General features: G+C 43.8%; 2 protein-coding genes across 2 annotated transcripts in view; both read left to right on the forward strand.

Moving 5' to 3' along the window:
* LOC146051641 (uncharacterized) overlaps window positions 1-5,633 on the forward strand; it is a 116,903-nt gene extending 111,270 nt beyond the window's left edge. The window contains exon 2 of the mRNA XM_083167907.1: window positions 4,310-5,633. Coding sequence (XP_083024033.1) covers window positions 4,473-5,273 — 801 coding nt within the window. The 5' untranslated portion in view covers window positions 4,310-4,472 and the 3' untranslated portion in view covers window positions 5,274-5,633. The remainder of the gene's footprint in view (window positions 1-4,309) is intronic.
* The window catches only part of LOC146051634 (uncharacterized), a 184,651-nt gene that overhangs the window by 32,200 nt on the left and 124,681 nt on the right, over window positions 1-27,770 (forward strand). The window lies entirely within an intron of this gene.

Consider the following 27,770-nt stretch of genomic DNA (forward strand, 5'->3'; position numbering starts at 1 on the left):
TATTAAGTATTCACCTGCTGTTTCTTGTTTGACTGTGGTGTGCTGGTGCAAATCTCACCACACTGACTGACTTATTCACATACCTCCTCATACAGTCGCCTCTCCTTCGGCACAGTTTTTCATTAACTGAGAGGAAGTGGGAGGTGATAGAGGGGAGGAGCCAGTGCACCCACAGTGAAAGATCTTATGTGCCTGTCTCTCCTACGGAGGAACTCTATCCCCATAGTATTGAACCCAGTATCCCATATGGACTACGAGAAAAGGATTTAGCTGTAGGTACCCAAAATCCTATTTTCCAACAAGCGGAGGAATTATTAGAATCCTTTAGAGAAAAAGAATATCCAGAGGAATTACTGACTAAATCCCTTTCTGAAGTTCTTCAAATGGATACGACCGAACTCCTAAGACCAAAAAATCAACAGAAAGATAGACCTAAAACCAATAAAGATCACAAGGATGATAGAGCTAGATAATAGATATTAAGAATATTATTTCACGTATTAGAATATTATAGATTGTGTGATATTAAAATATTGTGTCATGTTATTCCTAAAAAAAAACAAGTATCATTTACAAGAAAAATTAATCTTTAAAAACAATACTAGCCACTTCAAAAAAGATATGATAAACAACAAAGAAACCGATAATACAAACAGAACATTGATTTCCATAAAGCCAAATTGTTTTTATAGATGTGTGAAAACAAGATGCACGATGTGCACCTATATTCCGAGACGTCTGACCTGACATCTGTTCTTGTATTCCCACGGGAAAATCCATATTCATTTAGATCTTTCATGAAATGATTCAGATTATATGGTGTACTTAAATGCGGATGTAATCTTCCCATATATAGGAAGTACAACTAGGCCGTTACACACTAGATTTATGGAACGTCGTAGGAACATCATCAAGGGCTTCATGAAACATAGTGTCTCAACACTATAAGACCCAGCACCAGAGTAATCCTACCTGTCTCACAATCGTAGGCCTAGAACAGATCCCGCATACACCTAGAGGGGGAGATCGATAAAATCTGTTGTGCAAGAGAAGTGTTCTGGACTTTGAAGTTCAACTCCATCCATCCCGATGGCCTTAATGAGACCATGAAATGAAATTCAGTAATTTAAACTCATTTTGTCCTTTTTGTTCTTTTTCCTGCTTCTCGTTGATGGGAGTCCCTGTCTCCGCCATCCCCTTCTGCACACTGTGACGATCGCTTGGGGATAGTCGTTGACATATATCTCACGTTCGTCCCACAATATTTACCCAATCTGCTGTCCCGATTTTTGTTCTTTTTTTAGATTTTTTTTCTTTTTTATGTTTCTATCAATTTTTTCTTTGCATTTATACTACTATATTTATATATTCGAATTGCTCTGTCTATGAGTAATATGATAACCCATCAGAGAGATTATCTTTTATATTTACTCTATCAACTGGGGACTGCTTAATTTTTATCATACCTTTTTGTGAATATTTTTATAAAGTACATATTATGACTATTTGTATAACCCGTAAGATATAATATATAAACGGTTACATCTTATGGTGTGTGTGTGTGTGTGTGTGTGTATATATATATATATATATATATATATATATATATATATATATATATATATATATATATATATATATATATATATATATATATATATATTATACATATATAAATAAATTTTTCTAGACTTTATTACAATTAAAATATCTGTCTATTTTGTATCTTCTGTGCCGTTGCAGTCTGAGCACACATCTGAGGGCAGTATTCAATGTTAAAAATCACGGTGTGCAGCGAATCCTGTTTAGGATTTGCTGCACAGTCGCCACTGCCCGCCGTGTTCCGGAGCCTCGCTGTACCCAGTATTCAATGAGGCAGACGCTCGCTGCCCCTGTCCTCGAATTTGAACTCCTGCGGCGGACGCCGCAGGGAGCCTGAGGACGGTGGCAGGCATGGAGATGGAAGTCTCCCTGCCTGCCCCAGAACGTATGTGGGGGGGAGGTGGGTTCCTCGGGAGCCAGGCAGCACAGGCTGCCCCCCGGAAGAATCAGCAGGGGACCGGGTATTCACTGCACCCGATCCTGCATATGTAATGATCGGGTGCAGTGAATATATGAATATCTAATGAGCGGCTCCCGGCCCCCTGCTGGCTGCTCTGTGTAAAAAAAAAAATAATATTTTTTTTTAAATTAAATATATATTCATGTGCTATAAGCACATGAATAAAAATAGCATGCCCCTTCACATAATAAAATTCCTGATTTTTTTATTACCAAATATAAAACCACAACAACTTTAATTTAAAAGTTCACATTCCACTTCACCATAAAAAGATAGCAATTGCTACACGGTGAAGCATGGCGATAATAACCTTGAAATGTATTCGCCATCTGGTCATTGAATAGGGTGATTCACTTTTTTAGTCAAAAAAATCGCCTTACAGCACGAAAATAGCACACATGGCGAATTAGCCTCATTGAATACTGCCCTGAAAATGATCTTTAGTTGCTTAGCAAACAGATGCTTAAATAATTCGATTTTATGAGAACCGCCTTCCGGGATCATGTGACGTATCACATGACCTGTGAACATCTTAAGACGTCACCTAGGTATACAGGTTATCCGGAACCTGTGATAGACCACTCACTTCTGGGTTCATGTGATGTACCACATGTCCGCGGACGTCAGAACCATCCAAGACACCACCCAGATACTCATCCTACCCGAAACATGTGATGGATCACATGACCGGGCGATGAGTGACGTCAGGCACTTGTCCCTTTCTTCCAGCATTGGGAGAGACGGCAGATACCTGCTCTCCTCCCCTTAGCGTCACATGGTCCTACATGTGACCCTCGGTTGTATGATCACTTGAAAAAGATGCTATATTATTCTCTGGTATATGCCCGCCTTTGAGCAATCAGCTTGCATGTTTACAGAGGTGGGTGGAGGATTGGACTCCGATTATATATATATATATATATATATATATATATATATATATATATATATATATATATATATATATATATATATATATATATATATATATACAAACAAAATAGAGGAGAAGGGCGCCCAATAGTTTGGTTTATTTAAATAAAATATTTAAAAGGCTTCAAAGTACGTTAAGCGCACCACAGCATTCGTCAGCGTTGGGCTTAAGAACCACCTGGCATAAAATGTAATCCACACTGGCAATCAGCTACAACTGCGGTTGGAGAGAGAGACCCTCTCAGTGCACTCACGGTTCCCCGGCTACACACTGGATATGTGCAGGAACGGATTCACCACGCGGCACAGCTCTCGGGATCGCAGCTCTCTCCTCCGCTTCCACGAACAATTGCGTCAGTCAGGCCACGCCCCAGGGGCCACGTAACGTTCCAGTAATGATATATTTGTGTTTACACATTTATCTGTTGTAGGAAGCCAGCTGGAAAACTGCTAGATGGCAGGTATGTGCCACTGTGGCTGCTGATGTCAGTGGTATAAATCCCAGGCAGGTATGAAATGGATGCTACGGTCCAAGGTTTTGAGGTGGCTGTAGGGATTTGGTGCTAGACCATTCCCACACTACACACCAGGTTTTAGTTTACTCTCCTGAACTGGGAGTTCTGAAGTGGATTTAAAAAGGATAAGATGCCTGGGAGCAGAGCGAGTATTGTTATGTGGCTGGACGAAAGCAGGCTAGAGGCTTGGACCTGCTAATATCGAGACGAGTGAGTGTCTTGGTCTATGCCTGCCTGTTCTGAAGCTAAAAGAGCAGTATTTCATGCCCTACCATCCACTAGGGCGTGGAGGGAGAATAAAATAGTGTGCCGTGTGTCCATGTCGACATTTTAGTTAAAAAAAAACACAGAAAACCACCATTTTGCTTGTGTCGGCCTTTTAACCTGTCGACCTAAACTCATGTCGACCTAATGACCCTGTCGACCCAATGCTTGGAGACAAAACGATCCCAACCCAGGTAAATACTGGCTGCATTATTTTTACACTGCAATGTAGCTCTCTGCACATGTTACATGTTGCTAGACAATTTTGACTAAGCAGGAGAAAAATAGGGAGATTTTGGCTAACCTTCTAGGAGATTTTGACTATCTAGTCAAAATCTCCTATTGAAAGTTCTCTGTGTGTACACCCCTTTAGTCACTGATCATTGTTCTTATATGGTGTCAAATTGCTAAGTGCTCTTTGTTATTGTATGTTATGATATGCTTCATGTTCCTTACTATATACAGTATTTTATATTCTATTTCTACCATTAAGTTACCTGATAACATTTTATTCTTTTACATTACTTTTTTTCAGGACAATTGAGCAGGATTTGCACTAAGAATATTAGAAGACAATGTGGAAAGGGGCAAGGCAACTAATGAAGTAATTTCTTCTACCTCTGGGGCATTTACCAAAGTTATTCCTATTTTCTGGGCAGAACACCCATTAATCAACGCTTTAGTTTCTCAACTAAAACATGATGAGTCTGACAGGAGAGAAACCACATCTGTGCTCTGAGTGTGACAAACGCTTTACATATAAATCACATCTTCTCATCCATCAGAGGAGGCACACAGGAGAGAGACCATTTACATGTTCTGAATGTAGCAAGTGTTATGCTGCAAAGTATGAACTTGTTAGACATCAGAGGAGTCACACAGGAGAGAAACCATTTACATGTTCTGAATGCAGCAAGTGTTATGCTACAAAGCAAGAACTTGTTAGACATCAGAGGAGTCACACAGGAGATAAACCATTTACATGTTCTGAATGCAGCAAGTGTTATGCTACAAAGCAAGAACTTGTTAACCATCAGAGGAGTCACACAGGAGAGAGACCATTTACATGTTCTGAATGCAGCAAGTGTTTTGCTTCAAAGCAAGAACTTGTTCTACATCAGAGGAGACACACAGGAGAGAAACCATTTACATGCTCTGAATGCAGCAAGTGTTATGCTACAAAGGAAGAACTTGTTAAACATCAGAGGAGTCACACAGGAGAGAAACCATATAAATGTTCTGAATGCAGCAAATGTTTTACCTCAAAACAAAACCTGGTTATACATCACAGGAGTCACACAGGAGAGAAACCATTTACATGCTCTGAATGCAGCAAGTGTTTTGCTTCAAAGCAAGAACTTGTTGTACATCAGAGGAGTCACACAGGAGAGAGACCATATAAATGTTCTGAATGCAGCAAGTGTTTTACTAAAACTAAAACCCTTATTAATCACATGAGGAGACACTCCGAGGGCCTGAATGCAGCATGGGTTTCATAAGTAAATTGGTAACCCTGCATTATGCATTCAAGGAATCAAATTTTTATTTTCTGAATGTGACAATTTTTTTTAATAGAAAATAATTATTATAATTTTATATATCTTTCATAGAATACACATATCAATACATAGAAAATATTTTAAACATATTATTTGTGGTATGTGTGTGTGTGTGTATGTATATAAATATATACTGCATATATATTCTCTGTATGCTGGCACTCAGTGGTCACAGCTAGGCTGGGTGGGCTTTAGATAGTCCATACAATCCTTCTAATAGAAAAGGCACGCCAGTCGTTTTTTCCAAAACAAACGATTTTATCAAACTTGGTTATCACCACATGCATACATTTTTGTGGTCAGCGCTTCTTCCTCAGGGCACAATCCACAATAAAAAATTTGCTGCTCTTTTTATTGTGGATTGTACCCTGAGGAAGGGGCGCTGATCCCGAAAATGTATACATTTGGTGATATCCACTTTTGATAAAATCGTTTGTTTTGTAAAAAAAACGACTGGAGTGCCTTTTCTATTGGAAGGAATCTGAAAAAAATATATCTCTATCTCTATATATCTCTATATTTATATACCTATATCTCTCTCTCTCTCTCTCTGTCTCTGTCTCTGTCTCTGTCTCTGTCTCTGTCTCTGTCTCTGTCTCTGTCTCTCTCTCTCTCTCTCTCTCTCTCTCTCTCTCTCTCTCTCTCTCTCTCTCTCTCTCTCTCTCTCTCTCTCTCTCTCTCTTATATTATATATATATATATATATATATACACACACACACAAAGAGGCCCGGCACTCACTTTGTTATAGTCCAGTAATTGCTGGGGTAGCCATCCTGTGATGCAAAGCACCTATGTAGATGATTGAGGTAGGGAGGCGGCACTCACCAGACTTTTTTCATTATAAAACACAGCCTTTATTGTTCCAAACAATAAAGGCTGTGTTTTATAATGAAAAAAGTCTGGTGAGTGCCGCCTCCCTACCTCAATCGTCTATATCTATCTATCTAGGCTGTAGGAACCTGCTGTGTGGTCCACGCTGTGCTTCACCCCAAATGGATGCCCTTGTTGTCTAACTCCTGAGGAAGGTCCTATATGGACTGAAACGCTAACGTTGAGTACCCTTCTTTTTTACATTGATGTCTATGTGAATACAAATACACAGCTTTTTATTTTGCATCAAACAGTCTGGAGAGTGAGTCTTTTTGGTCTTTATATACATGAACTTTTTTCTTGTGAGGAGAGTTCTGGACGTCACCCCAGCGGTTGTACATTTGTTGTATGGAGTGCGATCCTATATCATATATCTATCTATCTATCTATGTATCTCTATCTATATATCTCTATCTATATAACCTATTTTGTAAAAAAAAAAAAAAAAAAAAATTCAGATTCCTGTTTGCTTATCTTTAAATTCTTTTAAAAAGGTGGACAGCCCTTTTTTTATTATTTCCATGTTGTACCATGTAGTCCTTTGGAGATTTTTTTTCGTATATGCTCTCTATTATGTTTTGGGGAAGATTTTATGTATGGTATCCAAATATTAAAGAATTTCTTAGCCTTAGTTTCCATATTTAAAGAGCACTCAATCCAGTCCATTTGATACATATACTGTAATCTAGGCAACATTAATGATTATGGTACAGTATATATCCTTAATGGCTAACCTTGACAATCCAGCTGTTGTTGAACTACACATCCCAGCATGCTCTGCTTCAGTTTTGCTATTTGGCCATGCTAAATCTGATGCAGAGCATGCTGGGATGTGTAGTTCAACAACAGCTGGAGTGTCAAGGTTAGCCGTCAAGGGGATATATTCTGGTTGGATCTATCTAGATCAGGCATGTCCAAAGTCAGGCCCGGGGGCCAATTGCGGCCCGTGCTGTCATTTCAAGCGGCCTCCAGCTGGAAGCAGGCAGAGCATCGGATGTGGGAAGCACAGCACAGGACACTAAAGGTGAGGCCCCGGTGAGCATGCCTTTACCTTACTGTCTGCTACAGTTAGGAGGTGCCGATCGCCACAGTCAGATGTGATTGGTGTCCTACCCCTGCTGCTGCAATCGTATATCACCCTACTCCACAATCACAGTGACCGCAGTGTTTGGGGAGGGGGGAAGCTTGGTCCCGTAACATGCAGAGCTGAGGAGGGCAGCAGCGGGAGCCCAAGCATCTCCTGTCCTTGTAGTGCCTGCTTTGCCTCTCCTTCCTCTGGCTCACACAAGGGGCTGGGAAACATACAGAGAAGGGAGGGGGCAGAGTGGGGGACATACAGTGAAGGAGGTCAGGCTGGGGAACATACAGTGAATGGAGGCAGTGATGGTCATTCAGAGAAGGGGGAGCAGGGGCAGGCTGGGGGACATAAAGTGAATGGGGGCAGAGTGGGGTACATAGTGAATGGGATTCATACAGTGAAGGAGGGTCAGGCTTGGGTACATACAATGAATGGAGGCACTGATGTACATTAAGAGAAAGGTGCAGAGTGGGGAACATACAGTGAAGGAGGGGCAGGCTGGGGGACATACAGCGAATGGAGGCAGGCTGGGTGAAATTCAGTGAAGGGGCAGGCAGGGGACATAGAGTGAATGGGGGCAGAGTGGGGGACCATTCTGATGTGAATAATGATTCAAAGAATGTCAGGCTTAATGGTCTGCCGCCACACATTTACACTTCACCAAATCTGGCCCTCGTCGCAAAAAGTTTGGACACCCCTGATCTAGATAGTATAGTTTTTTTTGCTGCTGCTGCCACCCTGGCCAGTAATAGACAATCACATGTCTACAGCTTGTAGTCTTTGTTAGGATAATAGTAATTCCATAATACCCATGATAAAGAAATTATTAAAAGAAATGTGTACTACATTTTGTATGTATCCTTGAACCTCTTGCCAGAATGTCTGTACTATGTTACAGGACCATATACAAGGTATAATATCTGTGTCTAATATTAAACATTTAAAGCACTTGGAGTTGTCAGACACTCCCATAATATTTCATAATTTGGGTGTATAATATGCTCTATGCCATGGGTCTTCAACCTGTGGCCCTCCAGATGTTGTGAAACTACATGTTCCGACATGCATTGCCACATTTTTTCCTATAAGAGCATGCCAAAACTGTCAGGGCATGCTGGGAAATGTAGTTCCACAACATCTGGAGGGCCACAGGTTGAAGACCTGTGCAGTCTATGCAGTATCATTGCATAGTATAAAGAGAAAGAAACCAACCAAGGTTGGTGTGGAGCGCTTGCCAGGAGTAGTTTTTATCAAGACAGCAGCTGCTTGAGGGAGTAGTCAGCTCCCAGACAGAGAAAAAGCTAAATAAAAAGTAAAGCAGCGCTGATATTACAATGTAACAACATTTATTATACACAATAAAAACAATAATATAAAAGAAACATTAAAATGAACCAAATGGTATAAAAGAAATTTGAATGGACCCGATATTATAGTCACCAGTTTTGGATGGTAATGAGACCTGCTCTGATCCAAGGGGGTGTGGGATAGTCTTTATAGGCCACTTGATGGTATCCTGAAGTTGTGTTTATGGACTACAACCGATGGCAAGGATGGACTTATGTAGGGTACACACCAGGACGACCCGCTCACGATGCACATCGTGAGCAGGTCGTCAGTGTCTCGTCCGACCCGCTCACGGTGACGCGGGGGGGCACGTCCCGCTCACGATGTGCACCGTGAGTGGGTCCGATCCGATGGCGACCCGCACCCGGCTGTATGGTCGTCATTGAGATCCTCCACAGAATGATACTGAGCGCTGATTGTTATTCAGTGCTGCTGCTGTGCCAATAGGGGGATTACCATAAACCCCTAGTAGTAGTAGTAGAGAACCAAAAAAAAAAAAAAGGAATAGGTACAGCGCTGTACTGAATATATGAAATATTTAATAAAAATGTTCACAGTAAAATACAATAATACAATTAATAATACATACAAGACACACACACATTAAACATGCAATCTCCTTATCAAGGTTAGAACTACCAGGCTGCTATTGTACCCAGCAGATTGAAAACCATCTCGGATATGACCGCAGTGTGGGCGGTCGGAGAATTTCATCGCTGAAGTCACAAGCCACAATACCCCTGGATTACAAATAAGTATAACCACTTCTAATGTGCACATTTGTGGGGACTTGAACTCTCACTTATCCTAAAACCTACTAACTGGCTCAAAGTTGGAGCATATAATTTTTGCAATTGCAAACCTAATAATCACTAACCAGTTCTAACCTTGATAAGGAGATTGCATGTTTAATGTGTGTGTGTCTTGTATGTATTATTAATTGTATTATTGTATTTTACTGAGAACAATTTGATTAAATATTTCATATATTCAGTACAGCGCTGTACCTATTCCTTTTTTTTGTCATTGAGATCCTACCTGCAGCAGGTAGGATCTCAATAACGACCGACCCGCGGGACCGCGCATCGGATCGGTATCGGTCCACACCAGGACAGAAAAGGGCCCAATCAGCACACAATCTACATCCAATTGGTCGGAATTGGATCTAGATTGAGGGGATCGGGCCCTAGTCCTCCTGGTGTGTACCCAGCATTAGCCTGATCGGGAGTCCCACTGCTGTGAGTGGTCAGGTGTCCAACAAGGATTTTTGGCTTGAGACTTCCAAGGTGATGGGCATCCGATCAGATGATTGGGCAGGTAGGACAGTCCTTGATGAAAAGGTGAGAGTCCTTGAAGCAATATGGGTCCAAACAATAGTGTCAACAACGCGTTTCGCAGTGCTGTGACTGCTTTGTCAAGGTGTCTATTATGGTCTATGGGTGCCATTTTTATACCTGACTTCCCATGGGTTCATTTGCATAACACATTGGTTCAATATCACAAAAACGTAAAAAACATAAGATAGATCTACTCGGAGACAATAATATCACTACTAATTATATATCATAAATTTATTAAACATTTCGATTTGGGTAAAGATGAGAAAAGAAGGTTTTTATAAAACAAATCATATAGATCACTTCCGGGTCAGTGCCCTATCCTCAGTGAACCAATCACTTCCGGTTCATAGCTTCTATTCGGTATTGATATTAACCTTTTTGTGAGGTGACATCTCTTAATTCCCCTCTAATGGGATATATGAAGAGGTAGCCGATCCTCTAAATGGTGACCTTATCGATCATACGTGCAGTATGTAATTATGATTAATATAGTGTGTTTACGTTGGGCCAGAAATGACGTTACGCCCGGCCTTTGTTATTGCGTGCATCATATCCGGCCTTCAGACGATAGCCTTGTTGTTCTTAGTCGTTATGGATACCTCCACTTCCGACTGGCCCGGACATTACGTTACGCCCGGTAGTTGTCGGAGCGCACGTCACGTCCGGCCTATGACACTGAGAGTGTACGTTGTCATGGATACATACAGATTCAGCTAGTACCTAAACACTTCCGGAAACTGTCAAAGTACTGGCTGAATCTGTATGTATCCATGACAACGTACACTCTCAGTGTCATAGGCCGGACGTGACGTGCGCTCCGACAACTACCGGGCGTAACGTAACGTCCGAGTCAGTTGGAAGTGGAGGTATCCATAACGACTAAGAACAACAAGGCTATCGTCTGAAGGCCGGATATGACGCACTCAATAACAAAGGCCAGGTGTAACGTCATTTCCGGCCCAACGTAAACACACTATATTAATCATAATTACATACTGCACATATGATCGATAAGGTCACCATTTAGAGGAACGGCTACCTCTTCATATATCCCATTAGAGGGGAATTAAGAGATGTCGCCTCACAAAAAGGTTAATATCAATACCGAATAGAAGCTATGAACCGGAAGTGATTGGTTCACTGAGGATAGGGCACTGACCCGGAAGTGATCTATATGATTTGTTTTATAAAAACTTTCTTTTCTCATCTTTACCCAAATCGAAATGTTTAATAAATTTATGATATATAATTACTAGTGATATTATTGTCTCCGAGTAGATCTATCTTATGTTTTTTATGTTTTTTGTGATATTGAACCAATGTGTTATGCAAATGAACCCATGTGAAGTCCGGTATAAAAATGGCACCCATAGACCCTAATAGACACCTTGACAAAGCAGTCACAGCACTGGGAAACGCGTTGGTGACACTATTGTTTGGACCCATATTGCTTCAAGGACTCACCTTTTCATCAAGGACTGTCCTACCTGCCCAATCATCTGATCGGATGCCCATCACCCTGGAAGTCTCAAGCCAAAAATCCTTGTGGGACTCCCGATCAGGCTAATTCCATCCTTGCCATCGGTTGTAGTCCATAAACACAACTTCAGGATACCATCAAGTGGCCTATAAAGACTATCCCACACCCCCTTGGATCAGAGCAGGTCTCATTACCATCCAAAACTGGTGACTATAATATCGGGTCCATTCAAATTTCTTTTATACCATTTGGTTCATTTTAATGTTTCTTTTATATTATTGTTTTTATTGTGTATAATAAATTTTGTTACATTGTAATATCAGCGCTGCTTTACTTTTTATTCATTGCATAGTATTGCATTTCTGTATAGTACGCTGATACCAATTGCTCATTTAACTTAACACGTGACTTGATTATTTCCATTAACGAGAGTTCTGGAAACTGGTCTTTCCATTTGGCTAGACCTGTATCGTTTTTGGAAAAATCAATTTTTTGGTACTTATTTCCTAGCACGGCGCCCATCGCATCGGATCGTGTACCTTATTTGCAATGGTAAATGGCATACAATCTGTGTGATTCGTTCATTTAAATCTAATTTAAATCGTATGCCATAGAGTACTGTAGCCGTACAATCTATGCGATGCGATGATTGTATAGGGAACAAATTGTATGGCCTACTGTACTGTGCTTTACATGGGTAATTACAATTAAATATGGTGTTGTGTGAGTAAAACGAAATTTTGCATAGCAACGCCTAGGTAGTGCATAGCAACACATAGGTAGGCGTTGCTATGCAGTGACATATGTTGCTATGCGCAATTTCACATAGCAATCACCGTTATACATTCACATTTTACATAGTCACGGTGGCTGCTATGTGCAATAGCAAGATATGTCACCAACCTATAATATTGCATAGCAACGCCTATGCCCAATTTCACATAGCAACCACCGTTATACATTCACATTTTACATAGTCACGGTGGTTGCTATGTGCAATAGCGCATAGCAACATATGTCACCAACATATAATATTGCATAGCAACGCCTATTGTACCTAGGCGTTGCTATACAGTATAATATGTTGGGTGACAGATGTTACCGAGCCCCGCGAGGGGCGGCGGTACGCGTCCTCTGACCTTTTCATACCCTCACTATCCACGTGGGTGTGGAGTTGAGAATAGATAGTGTAGCGAGCCACCGAGCCCGAAGCGTGGCTAGCGCATGCGGACTATGAGCCCGAAGCGTGGCGAGCGGACACGGATTACTTTACATGTATTCCGCGTCCCCTCGCGGGGCTCGCCACTCTTCGGGCTCGTAGTGCGCTCGCCACACTATCTATTCTCAACTCCACGCCGACGTGGATAGAGGGGGTATGAAAAGGTCGGAGGACGCGTACCGCCGCCCCTCGTGGGGCTCGCTGCGCTCACCACGCTTCGGGTTGGCTTTGATAGTGGGGGAGGCGTTAACAATGGGGGTGCATGTAACATTATATGCACCCATTTTAAGGCCTTTTAAGGATATACAATAAAAAAAATTGCATCACTTGCGATCGCATCGCATACAATTGGATGCAATCGCATGTGATTTTTATTCTATAAGCTTCCCCCCCCCCCCCCCATTAAAATAACATGAAAATCACAACACATCGCATACCACTACATATGGTATGTGATGGCATGCGATGGGAGCTGTGATAATACACAGTATTACACACAATACACACAAGTACCAACATTATCACCTCATCCACAATCCTGCACATCACTACCTGTACATGATCACCAAACCTGCACATTATAACCTCAAACCCCACCCTGCACATACTAACAGTACCCACATACTGTATAAACATTATCACCTCAATCCTGCACATGATCACCCATGTAAATAATCACAATACCCACATATGGACATGATCCCCCCCCCTCCTCTCCCCCCCACCACCCCACCTCCACTGTGTATGCAAACCCCACTTATGCACAAGGTGTAAAAATAACTAAAGGTGGCCATACATCAGAAAGATATTGTACCCAATCATACAATCTCAACTGATTGTAAGATGGATTGTATGCAGATTGTGTGCACATCTTGTGTACACAATCATGCAGTAGATGGATTGTATGATTGATTGTATGATCGATTGTGTGTAGATTGTGTGTCCAAGGACTGCCGGGGATTTCAAGGGAAATTGTACACAATCATGAGCACAATCGATCTTAAGATCGATCTTTCTGATGTATGGCCAGCTTTACTTTTCAGCAGGCGCAGGGCGCCTGAGGTCTGCTGCGCAGCCTGTAATCTGTAAAATGGCTGCTGGGTCACTTCCTGAGTGTCCTTTTGGCGCTTTTGCACTTAGAGTGACAGGAGGGCGTGAAATCGCGTCAATCGAACGCATTGCACTGTACTCCATACAGTACAATGCATGCGATCGACGTGATTTCTATGTTGTTTTTTTTTCAAAAAGCTTTTTATTGAGTCAAAGCATCAAAACATCATAAGAAGCATTCAGACAATCTCAGGCATGAGAGTCGTATATCAAAAATGTAAGTATACAGAAAGGGGTTACATGTTGACATTAGGATTCCCCAATTTCACAACATAAGTGCAATATATTAGTCATAGTAAAAGGAGGTGTTAAACTAATCCAGGACTAGCGGAGGGTCATTGAGTAGTCTCTGTTCTTCGTACCAGCGGATATTTTGGAAGCATTGGTGGAGAGTTTGTTTAGTTGATGTAGGTAGGGTTTCCATATAGCTGTTCCAGGTGGCAAAGAATTGTTTTGTACGCGACTCTTTTTGGAGGGAGGCCTCCAACCAATCCATGTGGAAAATAAAAAACAATTTATCTTTAAACATTGCCAGGTTCGGGGGGGAATTTTGGATCCAAACTTGCAGGATAGTTTTGCGGGCAGCGGATGAGACTGCTAGCATTAATTTTTTTATGGGTTTAGGGGCTCTAGTCTCCTCCGGGAGGATGCCAAATATGGCCCACTCCGGGGTGAGCGGTGTGAAATTTACTAGGTGTTCATTGGAGAAGTCACGAACCTCTGCCCAGAATTTTGTGACCTGTGGGCAGGCCCAAAAGCAATGATATAGGTCTGCTTGGGGGTGGTGACATTTAGGGCATTCTGGGGATTCTAGAATTTGCATTTGGAACCCTCGCGCGGGGGATATATATGATCTGTGAAAAATGTTTAGGTAAATTTCCGTGAATTTGGCCATTGGGAATATTGTAGTTGATGACTCTAGGGTTTTTAGCAAGATGTCTGTTGTGAGGGAAGGGAAATGCTCTAGCCATTGATTGAGGCCTGTTTTTTATGACGAGTAGTCTATGGTCTTTCGGAGGAATTTATAGTAGGTAGAGATTGCTTTTTTAGGTAATGGAGGAGCTAGGAGTATGTTGTCGAGGTCATTGTTCCAGTCTCTTTCTGGGATGAGTTTAGAGATTTTGTCTACGTAGGATTGGGCTTGGATAAAGTTTAAGTTAAGGGTGGTAATTATTGGATAGTTCTTAGAGGCTTCTAAGAAGTTATGTGGTTTATGGGTGTGAGTCAATTAACTGTCCAACTCTTCGTAAACCTGCGTTTTTCCAACTTGTGAAAGTTGGTGGGGCATTACCGTCATGGAATTGAGGATTTTGTACAAAAGGTAGGTGTATCGTATGGTGTGGGTTCAGGTGAGAGGCGTGGCGTAGGGTAAGCCACAACTTACGAACGGACATTAGGAGAGGATTAAGATGCGTTTCTGGGGGGATGTCTCTGTCTTCTAGGTGTAGGAAAGCAGTTAGTGAGGTGTGAGGTAAGAATTGTTGTTCCAAGGCTGTGTTAGCATATGTGTGGTTAGTAAGTAGCCAGTCTTTGAGGTATCTGAATACTGCCGCTTGATTATATATTGATATGTCCGGGAAGTTAATCCCACCATTCCATTTGGGTTGTGTCAATTTAATCATTCCGATTCTTGCTCTACCCTTGTTCCAGATAAAGGTTCGGAACAGTTTAGTTATAGCAAGGATATCGGATTTAGTGAGTAATAATGGTAGGACCTGAATTTGATATAAGAGTTTGGGAAAGTATACCATTCGTAGGAGATTTGCCCTGCCCAGGTATGACAACTGGAGATGACCCATCCTATTTAGGTCCCTAGTAAGGTTTTTAATAGTTTTACTGATATTATAGGCGTATAGGTGTTGCATATTTTTGGGTAGGGTTATGCCCAAATAGGTTAGACGGCCCTTTGCCCATTTCATTGGTAATTGTGCGGCCCACTTGGGGCGCGTATATCCCTGTTTTAAGTATAAGATTTCAGATTTTTCCAGGTTAATCTGGAAACCTGATAGTCTACCTGAGTTGTGTAGGAGATCTAGTAGAGGGCGTAGGGAGGTTTTTGGGTTTGCTATATAGATGAGGACGTCATCGGCAAATGCAGTTAATTTGATTTCCATGTTGCCTACATGTATTCCTTGAAGGGTAGGCCAGGATTCGATTAGCCTGAGTATGGGGTCTAAAGAGAGATTAAATAGGATCGGTGAGAGGGGGCATCCCTGTCTAGTCCCTCTATACATCTGTATAGGTGTGCTCTTAGTTCCATTGATAAGTAAGGAGGTGCATGGTGTTTCATAAAAGAACTTTATCAAATTTATAAAAAGGGGTCCGAAGGAGTATGCTGATAGCGTCTGGAATAGGAAAGTCCAAAGGACGGTCTCAAACGCTTTGTGGGCGTCTAGGCTCAATAGCATATATGGGGCATTAGGATGGAGATTGGAAGCAATTACCGAGGCTATTGCGGTGCGTATTCCTTTAACGGATTGTCGGCCCGCGACAAAACCCAGTTGGTTGGGTGAGATAATCTCCGCAAAGAAAGATTGGATTCTTGTTGCCATAATTTTAGATAGTAGCTTAAAATCTACGTTTAAAAGAGTAATGGGGCGGTATGAGTCTATTTTTGTGGGTTCACGTCCAGGCTTGGGGATTAAGGTCGTATATGCCTCATTGAAGGAGGGGTATAAGGGTTGGGTTTTGTGGATGGTTCGGTATAGTTCTAATAGTGTCGGGACGATATCTGGTTGTAGTATTTTATAATATTCCCCAGAAAATCCGTCTGGCCCCGGGGATTTGTTTGTTTGAAGTGAAGATATTGCGCGTTTTCTATGTTAACTGCGGTGAAGGGTTTGTCAAATAGCAGTGCTGTGATCCTCAGTGACATAGAAGTTGTGTGAGAGGTGTCAGCAGGAAATAATGGATTAATAGTCAGAATATTGCTATGGCTCACACTGTGTCATATATACACAGTATACTGCAATGAAAATCTTTATTCTGCTCATAAGCAATGGGGTTGTTTTTTCAAATAGAAAAATGGGCCTAATTCAGGTGTGTATTCAAATGCATTCCTCCATGCAATATCAGCCAACTGACAGAGTGAAGACAACATTTGTTAAATATAACGAAGAATTTACTGGAAAGATTCATAATCAACAAAAACATAGAAAACAGGAAAAAAATGTAGAAGTAAAAATAAATTAATTTTGAAATTGTCCATATTAATTAAAGTCGAAAATGCGTACATTAAATGTCTTTGGCCAAAATGTCTAAATTAATTGTCTTTTTGCAGCAATGTTAATGCCTGGAGGATTCGGGCAAATGGATCATCCATCCCAAGACTTTTCCTCCACATAGATTCCTCTAGGTAACTCTGCAACAAGTGCCTGGCGGTTCCCCGATGCCGTTTGTTCTGCCATTTACAAGCCCCCCACATCTGCTCAATATTTTGTGTGTGGGCCCCCATTGTGGGATCCACAAAATTGTATCGGTGATTCACCTGGGCATGATGGTATCCTGCCGCTTGGAGCTGGTCTGTATTGTAGGCACGCCAACAGTCTGTATATATACTTGAACCAGGCTCCACATTAGCAATGATGCGGCCATTAAAGTGGGGGCATCCCGGGTGTCCACTTTTGTGGCAAAACACTAGGCCACGCCCCAACATGTTTCGTCAGCCCTCTGACGAAGTCGAATACGAAACGCGTTGGGGCGTGGCCTAGCGTCGTCTCTGACCAGAGTTACCTGTGGGGATATCGTGCCGCTCAGACGTGTGGAGTCTCACCGCTGCTGCTGCTAAGTCGGATTGCCATGTGAGTGTAACCTCTCCAACACCCGGCTGCTGAGACAGCATGCCTATGCTTTATATCTGCGGTGTTTAGTACCGCATTGTCTGGTACGTGATTTTAAGCCATCTGTAAACCTGTGTGTACCTTGAATAAACTTATCATACAGATTCATGCACTATAGAGCGCTCGCTCTCCTTATTTCTTTGTATATATATGTGTGTGTATGTATGTATGTATATATATATATATACACACACAATTGTGCAAAAACGCTGGCACTCAACTCCAGAAGAAAACTTTTTGCCCGGTGCCTTCAGTATAAGTACAGGCAATGCTGTCCTATGTAGATAATAGGAGAAGACTGCGTCACTCGGGACTGGTTCAATAACAAACAACTCATAGCCAGACAATGGTTAAGTTGACGTTTCAGCCCTCAGGCTTTTATCAAAACAGCTTACATTTTTGGGTCAGAATTGGATGAGATCATCAAGCAGGCTACGGGGGGTAAGAGTACTTTCTTCCCACCACCTCTAAATCCTCTGGCTCTAAATTCGGAGTCTTTAAACCGTCCTTTCGTCCTTCCTTTCGAGGGGTCAGTCAGGGCGTGGAAGATTCCAAGCCGGCAGAGGTAGACCGTCTAAGTTTAGCGCCTTTACTAAGAAACATGCCACCAAGGGGGAAGACAAACCCTCTGCATGACAGGGCGGAGACTCCCTGTTCTAGAATCAGAGTAGGGGGTCGCCTCCTGCAATTTCAGGACAGTTGGAGGGTGGCCACGGAAGATCCATGGGTACTTTCCATTGTTTCAGAGGGATATCAAATAAATCTCAGGGGTCCACCCCCTCGCAGATTTCTCCCCACTCCTTTACCAAGGACCACGTCTCTCAGATCTTCACTTCTGGGAGCTGCCTTATCTCTCGAGAAGAAGGGGGTAGTTATACCAGTCCCTCGAGAGGAGAGAAGAAAAGGTTTTTATTCGATCCTTTTCTTAGTTCCCAAACCAGGAGGGTCATTCAGACCCATTCTAAATTTTAAATCTTTGAATGTTCATCTTTGGGTGGATCACTTTCGCATGGAATCCCTGAGGTCGGTGCTGTTGAGCATAGAGCCAGGGGAGTGGACATTCAGGATGCTTATCTCCATGTCCCGATCCACAAAGATTTCCAGTCTTTACTCCGGTTTGCAATCGGGGGAAGACATTGGCAGTTCCAAGCACTCCCGTTTAAGCTTGCCACGGCCCCAAGAGTGTTCACCAAAGTGATGTCCACCATGGCTGCAGCTCTCAGACTGCAGGGAATAATTGTTATCCCTTACCTGGACGATCTGCTCTTCAAAGCAGAGTCGGCAGAGATGTTACAGGTTCACCTGGAGGTGGCAACACAGTTTTTGAAAAGTCAGGGCTGGATTTTGAATCTGCCCAAGTCCCATTTGACACCAACGCAGACCCTGACATTTTTGGGGGTGATCATAGACACGCACCTTCACAGGGTTTTTCTCCCAGAATCCAAAGCGGTGGAGATTCGGCTGATGGTGTTGGAGAACCTGCAAGCACCGGCACCATCGGTGTGGCAGGGGGTAAGGTTGCTAGGAAAGATGGTGGCAGCTTTTGAAACTGCAGTTCGCCAGATTCCGTTCCAGGATTTTCCAATGGAACATCCTATCCTGTTGGTCCGAAGATGCCAAGAGGATGAAGCAGGAAGTTTTATCCCTGTCACCGGAGTCCAGGGAGTCCCTCCTATGGTGGACGGATGTGGAAGATTTGCAGCTGGGGAGATCTCTCATGCCCTGTGATTGGCTGGTCATAACGACCGACGCCAGTCTGAGGTGCTGGGGGGCAGTAGTTCTTCACCTGAGACTTCAGGGCCTTTGGTCGAAGGAAGAGTCCAAACTGCCTATAAACATTCTATAGCTGAGGGCAGTCTTGAACGCATTGATCCAGGCGGAGGTTTTTCTGAGAAGTTTCCCTGCTGAGAATACAATCGGACAATGCAACAACAGTGGCTTATTTGAACCATCAAGGCAGGACACGCAGCAAGATGGCGATGGCGGAAGTTTCCAAGATCTTCAGTTGGGCAGAGACCAACGTTCCAGCATTGTCTGCGATATTTATTCCAGGTGTCAGGAATGTGGAAGCAGACTTTCTCAGCAGGGAGTCCCTTCGGGAAGGAGAATGGTCTCTCCATCAAGAGGTTTTTCAGGAGATTGTGAATCGATGGGGTCTGCCAGACATAGACCTGATGGCGACAAGAATGAACTGTCAGGTTCAGAGATTCTGCTTGCGTGTGAGGGATCCCGCTGCTTGGGCAGTGGACGCCATGACAGTTCAGTGGTACTTCCAGATGGTGTACATTTTCCCTCCATTTCCCATGTTACCGAGGGTGTTGAAGAAAATAAAGAATCAGGGAGTGGGGGGGCGTGGCTTGGCGGCCATACCGAGCGGCAGCATCTCCATCAAGCTCCTGCCTCACCTGCCCATAATCTACCCCTTACCCGCACTGCCGAGTCCCGCTACCCTCCGGCTGGAGAGCCATAGCTGCCGGGACCCTAGCGACGCAGGCAGCGGAGCCGGGGAGGGCTTAATAACCCTCCTGCGGGTTGCGGCCTAGCTCGCCGAACGGAGCCGGGGCCTCGATTTTCGCCGCGCCCTGGACAGCGCGCGGCCGCAACTGTTAACCACGCTGTCACGCTGCCCCCTCACGCTGCCCCCCCGTCTGGAGAGCTGCTGCTGACGGGACCCGGGCGGCGCAGACCACGGAGCCGGAGAAGGCTGGATCACCCTCCGGCAGTCTGAGGCCTAGCCCGCCGGACGGAGCCGGGACCTAAATTTTTGCGCACATCCGCGCGCACCTGCAACCAGACGCCCACCCAGCCCAGCAATCTCCCTGGAGTGCAGGGGGAGGTGGACTCTCCCCCCTGCTGCCCTGTCTCCTGCCTAGATCACGCTGCCACCGCAAGTCAGGCTGTGGCTACAGGTACCCACACGACAGGCCCTGCACACCCCTACAGCTGGCCCTGCCTAGACAGCCCTATACCCCAATACCCCTCTCCTATGTCCCATCCTTCCAAAGGGGCATCCAGCAAGCACTAGCAAGACCCCATACTACACGGGGCAATCGTGGCCTATCACCCAAATGACACCAGGGCCTTGATCTATGCAGGTGCTGTGCACACAGGCTGAGGCCAGTGAGGACTAGGCTCATACCTTACCTGTGCTGTTGCCTCCACATCCATCTAACCAAGACACCCTGTGCCTGTAATTAACAGCGTCCTAACACTACCAGATACATCTGGTTGCTGATATACTTTATCTGTGCTTACCGCATTCCACCTGGGAGCGGACCCCTTCCCTGCACCTCGTGGACCCCCTGCCACACCACTTTATGGCCGCCCCCCCTCGGTGTTCACAGCCTGTCTAAACCACCTGTCTCCCTTTCCTGAGGAGTACTGCTGTGTGCACACACATATTGTGCCCTGCACTTATTTGGAATCAACCTCTGCACTCTTGTGATTTGAATATTGTTTCACACATAAACTATGGCTTTATGTTACATTGCGATGTAATCTGCCTTCACTTCTCAAACCCCAACGGGCCCGATACCATTATGCTTCGCTTTGTCCAATAATGAGATAACCGTCGTGCAAAATTTGATGTCTTAGCCTCACACAAATAGCCTTCACACTACTGCCTGCATTCCTTATCTACTATCAGCACAGCAGTGAGATTTCTGTTTATGAAAAGGTTCCTGGTACCCATTTCAATGTCCTCTGTGGACCCAGCTTTAGAACCTTCTGAGGCTACCACGTGTGGGCATTCTACCGACTCGGATCACTCCTCCACCAAGTCCGTCTCAAAGAAAAAACGTAAATCCACTACCAAACCTAAAAAATCCAAGATGAAGCCCTCTGATATAGCTGCGGTCCTTGGCCCCCTGCTGGATGAAAAATTGTCTGGGCTCAAGGAGGCTATCGATTCCACTCTCACCCAGCTGACCCACCACGCCCAGCGTTTGGACACGGTTGAGCAGAGGGTTTCGTCCATAGAAGATGATCTCACTGTTGCTCAGCGAACTGTCGACTCCCAATCTCGGGATATTGCGGCACTCCAGGAGAAAATTGACGACCTGGAAAACAGGAGCCGTCGAAACAATCTGAGAGTGGTGGGCATTCCGGAGTCTGTAAAGGGCCATGAGCTCATGCACCTCCTGTCTACCTGGCTCCCGGAGCAACTAGCCCTTGATCTGAAGGGAATCCCACTTGCTATAGAGCGGGCACACCGCATCGGTCCAGAACGTCCGAATCGTGGGGGGCGACCACGTCCTGTCATAATGAGAATTCTTAATTATGCAGATAAAATTAGAGTCCTGGAACATTACCGCAAAACCGCTAACCTTGCTTACAATGGTGAACACCTACTTATCTTCCAAGACTTTTCCGCTTTGGTGGCGGCAAAACGCAAGGAATTCACACCTCTCTGCAAGCACCTGATTGACTCTAACATCAAATTCTCCCTGCTCTACCCGGCACGGCTGAGGGTGTTTGTGGATGGGAAACCACTCTTCTTTGACACTCTGGAGGAGGCAAGGGCCCACTTCTCCATTCCTGACACCTGAAGCTTGCCCTACCCCCCTCGTGGGGTTTTCTCTTCTCCACTCGGAAGATCAGGGGGAGGGGTGGAAGGGGAGATTTCTTCTTTTCCCCCTTTCCATGTCAATACCTGATATATTGTAAACACCATTGTTTTGCTCTATTTTACATTCAAATACTGCTGGCTATGATGTGTGAATAGTCTAAATATTCGTTGGTTAGGTGACCGTTGGGTTTGTTTAAGATCCGTCATTAATGTTATATATAATAGTTTATATGTTGTTCGTGTTCTCTGCCCGTTCTGACCCCAGGCCTATTCCCTCTATGGGATCCCCCCCCTTTGCTCGCTGGGACGAAGGGGGGCTCCCCTCGCTATATTTATCTCACCATATGATCCCGCCTACAGGAGTTGGTTAGCATAACTGACCAAACTCCCTCATCTACGTCCACTAGGAGAGATGTCCCTCTTCTCTCATTCAACATCATATCATGGAATGTAGAGGGCCTAAACCACCCAGTTAAGCGTCGGAAAGTTGTCTCACATTTACAGCGTATGTCCCCACATATAGTCTTTTTACAAGAGACCCACTGGGTGGAGGGTTCACAGCCATTACTCAGGGCCCCCTGGCTTGGGGAGTGCATTTCGGCTTCTTTCACAAACAAAACTAGGGGTGTAGCCATTTTATTTAGCAACAATCTACAGTACTCCGTAGTTAGAAAATGTATTGATCCTGATGGCCGATTTATTTTGTTAGATGTACTTATTGACAATGTCACCTACACTCTGTTTAACGTCTACGCCCCTTCCAACCCCAATGACTCCTACTTTGCTCTACTTCTACAGAAACTACTCTCCTGGGGCTCTACCAATCTCATTTTTGGAGGAGATCTCAGTGCGGTCGTGGACCCATCCATGGACAGATCTGGGGTAAGTACAAACAGACCTCCAGCTCTCTCAAATCTTCTCTCCCCCCTATGTTCTCAGCTCACCCTTATCGACCCCTGGCGCATCTTTCACCCATTACAGAGAGATTACTCATTCTTCTCACACCCTCACTCGACACATTCTAGAATAGATTACCTATTTATCTCAGACCATCTCCTTCCCAAGGTGACACACACCTCCATCCATGACATTATTATCTCCGATCATGCCCCTATTTTGCTATCCATTCGGTTATCTCTGCCCCAATCCTTTACCAGATGCTGGCGGTTTCCATCTCATCTCTCCCACTCTAACGATTTTCTACTACACCTAAAACAATCTTGGCTTAACTACACCACAGATAATTCCGCACACACAGACAACCCCCCATTATTTTGGAACACCTCTAAGGCAGTTCTCAGAGGCCACATTATATCCTACGTCAATTCTACACGCAAGCGATTCACCCTCCGTCTAAAAGAGTTGAGTGATACCCTTACTGACACCTATAGAACTTATAAGAGATCTGACACTCCTGCCAACAAAGAAGCATACCTCTCTGCTAAATTGCTCTACGATACTTTCCTTACAGAACAGGCCCAGACCAAACACAATCATTTCAGAAACAAGCTGCATAGATTTGGAAACAAATCTGGCAAACTCCTGGCTAACCTAATTAAAGGACCACACTCCCGTACATGGGTTAACACGATTAAGCAATCAGGAACATTTCTCACAGACCCCAACGACATATGTGCCGAATTTATGAGCTTTTACAAGTCCTTATACTCAGTAGGTCCTGATGACACAGCTGAAAGTGAATCTTTTTTGAAGGCAACTAACCTACCCACACTTTCACAGGAAGAAAGCGATATGCTAGACAGACCCATTACAGAGGAGGAAATCTGTACTACTATTAAATCCCTCCCTAATGGTAAAAGTCCAGGCCCGGATGGCTTTGGCGCTGAATTTTACAAACTACTCCGCTCGGAAATCTCTCCAACTTTAGCTCTCCTCTTTAACCATATCTTGTCCTCTAAAACACTGCCACTTAACTTTAACGAAGCCAAGATTATAGTTATACCGAAACCGGGAAAAGACCCCTCCCTGGTTGGCTCCTATCGCCCCATCTCCCTCCTGAACCAGGACTTTAAAATCTTGACGAAACTAATGGCCAACCGCCTGCAGGAATGTATGCCACGGCTAATTTCACCCGCCCAGTTAGGCTTTGTGAAAGGTAGGCAGTCCGTGGCAGGCATTCGTGCAGCTATTGCTGCTATAACCCATACCCGTCTCCATCAAACCCACGACAATATCCTACTTAATTTGGATGCCGAAAAGGCTTTTGACCAAATTGCTTGGCCTTATCTCCATAGAATACTAGCACACCAATCATTTGGCGAATCCTTTCGCGCTCTTATCAAATCCTTATATACTGACCCTAAGGCCCAAGTAATGGTCAATAACGTTACCTCCCCCCCTTTTTCTCTCGAAAGAGGGACCCGCCAGGGATGCCCCCTCTCCCCCTTGCTTTTCAATATTGCACTTGAACCACTCCTCCGATATATTTTATCATCCCCTCACTTTCAGGGCATTTCTGTAGGCACTAGGGAGCTACGCGTAGTGGCATTTGCAGATGATGTTCTCCTTTTCCTTTCCAATCCTAAATACTCCGTCCCCTACCTTATCGATACAATTAATCGTTTTTCATCTTTTGCTGGGTTTTCAATTAATTTCCATAAATCCGAGGCCCTTGCCATTTTTGGACAGGCACGTACAGGATGGTCCACTCCTTTCCCCTTCAAATGGGCTCCCTCCCATATCACGTATCTGGGTATTACTCTTCCAACACATCCCCATAATATATACACATGTAACATTACTCCGGTTATTCAAAAAATCAAGGCGGAACTCGCTCTATGGCAAAATCTACCTCTAAACTTTCTAGGTCGCGGTAATCTCTTCAAAATGGCCAGCTTTCCCAAATTATTATACGCTCTACAAATGACCCCGGTCCTACTCTCCAAATCTGATCTCTCATCCCTTAATGCCATGATCTCCAAATTTATTTGGAATTCCAAAAAACCCAGGATTAGTCTCTACAAGCTAACACAATCCACTCAGAGGGGTGGAATTAATCTACCTAATATTAAATACTACAACCTGGCTTGTATCCTCCGCTATGCGGTGGACTGGATTACCGAATCCAACATCTTTACAGACACCCGATTAGATTCCCAACTCTGCTACCCCCTCTCTCTCAGTTTCATTTTACACGCTAAACCCTCTCAATTAAAATCCAGCCAATTTGACAACCCCCTCCTATCCTCTACTATATACGCATGGAGACGCGTCAGAAAATCTTTGCACTTACAGTGTTACTATTCCCTATCGCTCCCCCTTGTCGGCAATCTAGAATTCCAGAATGGTAAAGCCATGTCCCCCTTTACTAGCTGGCGCTCTTCTGGCATCCTATCTTTGCGACATTTACTAAACACCTCACATACACCGCTGACTTTTGATGAAGCCGTATCGCGTTTCCATCTGCTACCACAACATAAATTTGCTTACCTCCAAGCTACACATTACCTACAATCTATACTCCCAAAGCTACAACCCCAAGATATCACAAACCCTTTTGACTCTGTCATCCGTACTTGTACACACTCCATATCCACGATATATGCACGTATACGCCCTGAACTCGACATTGATTCAGACCTCCCGGGACTTCATAAATGGGCCGCGCAGACCACGACGCTCAACCCTGAAACAATTCTAGACACATTTCTCCTCAATCTCAAACTCATCCCTGCTAGCTCCTATCAGGAGATGTCCTATAAAATTCTACATAGAGCCTACTTCTCCCCTAAGCGTTGTTATTTGATGGGTACTGCTGATTCCTCTGATTGCCCCAAATGTCACTCCCACGAAGCTGACTTGTACCACTGTCTATGGTCATGCCCCCATATCCAAACTTTTTGGAATACCCTACACAACTTCGCCACCTCCTCACTAAAACTAACCTTCCACTGTAATGAATCTTGGGCGCTCTTTGGATATGTCGCGGACCAGACCTCCACTCTAAAATATGACAAAAAACTTCTGGTAATCCTGTCAGCTGTTGGCAGGAAAGCCATTCTGCAGCAATGGATACATGCTTCAGCCCCCTCCCTGGAGATGGCAACATCTAGACTACTCTTCTTATTCACTATGGATTGGCTGGAGGCATCTCTCCACAAAGAATCCATGACTTCAGGCCTATTTCAATGCTGGGACAAATACATCCAGAGCCTACCCCTTAAAACTAAAATGGCAATCCAGACATGCTTCAAGTCTACCTCATGGTATAATTTACAGCTTCTCCAAAATAAAACCCCTGTCGCTATCTAGGTGTCACAATCCACATACCCTTACTTTCTATATCCCTCTCCTCTATTTCTTACTCACCTTATTTTCTCTCCTTTCTATCTCTTGCTGGACGGCTGGATCGGTCCATGGATGGGTCGATGGCTTGGATCTCGGAACGGGCTATTAGTTAGTTGTTTACCTGCTACTACTGCTTAATGTTAAAATTTTTGTTTGGTTTTGTTTTGTTTTTATTTTTATTTTTTTTATTTTTGTTTTCTGACCAGTCTTTTATATTACCGATTATTTTTGGTAACTCCCAGTTATGACCAACACTGCTTACATCTTATATACGGTGATGCTGATCACGTATCAATGCTCAACCATGCCTTAACCGGAGTTGCCATGTTAAGTTTCCCTTTATTTCATGGACATTCTATGGTCATTGTTTGTATATGTTTGTGGAAAATTAGAAAATGGAGGATTGCTCCTCATTTAACACTTTTAAGTCTGTTATAACTACTGTTTGTAATAACTGCAATATGTGAGGATCAATAAAACATATTTTGAAAAAAAAAAAAGAATCAGGGAGTGCGGGCAATTGTAATTACACCGGACTTGCCCAGGAGGTCATGGTACTCCGATGTACTGAGGTTGTCGAAGGATTCCTGGAGGCTTCCTCATCGTCAGGACCTGTTAGGCCAGGGACCGTTTCTTCACGAGGACCCAGGTCGTCTCAATTTGACGGCGTGGCTTATGAAACCTCCTTATTAAAGAAAAAAGGGGTTTTCTGATTAGGTCATCCAGACCATGCTGAGGGCCCGTAAGCCGGTATCTGCGGCAAATTACCATCGGGTCTGGAAGATATACATTAGATGGTGTGAGACAGAAACTTCACACTTCCAGATTCAAATTGTCAAAACTTTTAAATTTTTTTACAGGATGGTTTTTCATCAGGCCTTAGTCTGCAATCCTTAAAGGTGCAGCTTTCGGCCTTATCCATTTTCTTTCAAAAGAGAGTAGCTTTGCTACCTGAAATTCAAACTTTTTTACAAGGGGTTGCTAGACTTAAACCACCTTATAGGCAGCCGGTGGCGCCTTGGGACTTATCTTTGGTCTTATCTATGTTACAGAATCCTCCTTTTGAACCGCTAAGATCTGCGGAGTTAAAGTATGTGACCTGGAAGCTCACTTTTTTGTTGGCAATTGCATCAGCCAGATGAGTGTCTGAGTTGGGTGCCTTGTCTTGCAAGTCACCGTTTTTGATTTTTCATGATGACAGGGCTGTTATGCGAACAGTGCCAAAATTCCTACCTAAGGTAGTGTCATCTTTTCATTTAAACCAAGACATTGTACT

Source organism: Crinia signifera, unplaced genomic scaffold (assembly GCF_055691185.1).
Source record: "Crinia signifera unplaced genomic scaffold, ASM5569118v1 HAP2_SCAFFOLD_104, whole genome shotgun sequence".
Classification (NCBI taxonomy): Eukaryota; Metazoa; Chordata; class Amphibia; order Anura; family Myobatrachidae; genus Crinia; species Crinia signifera.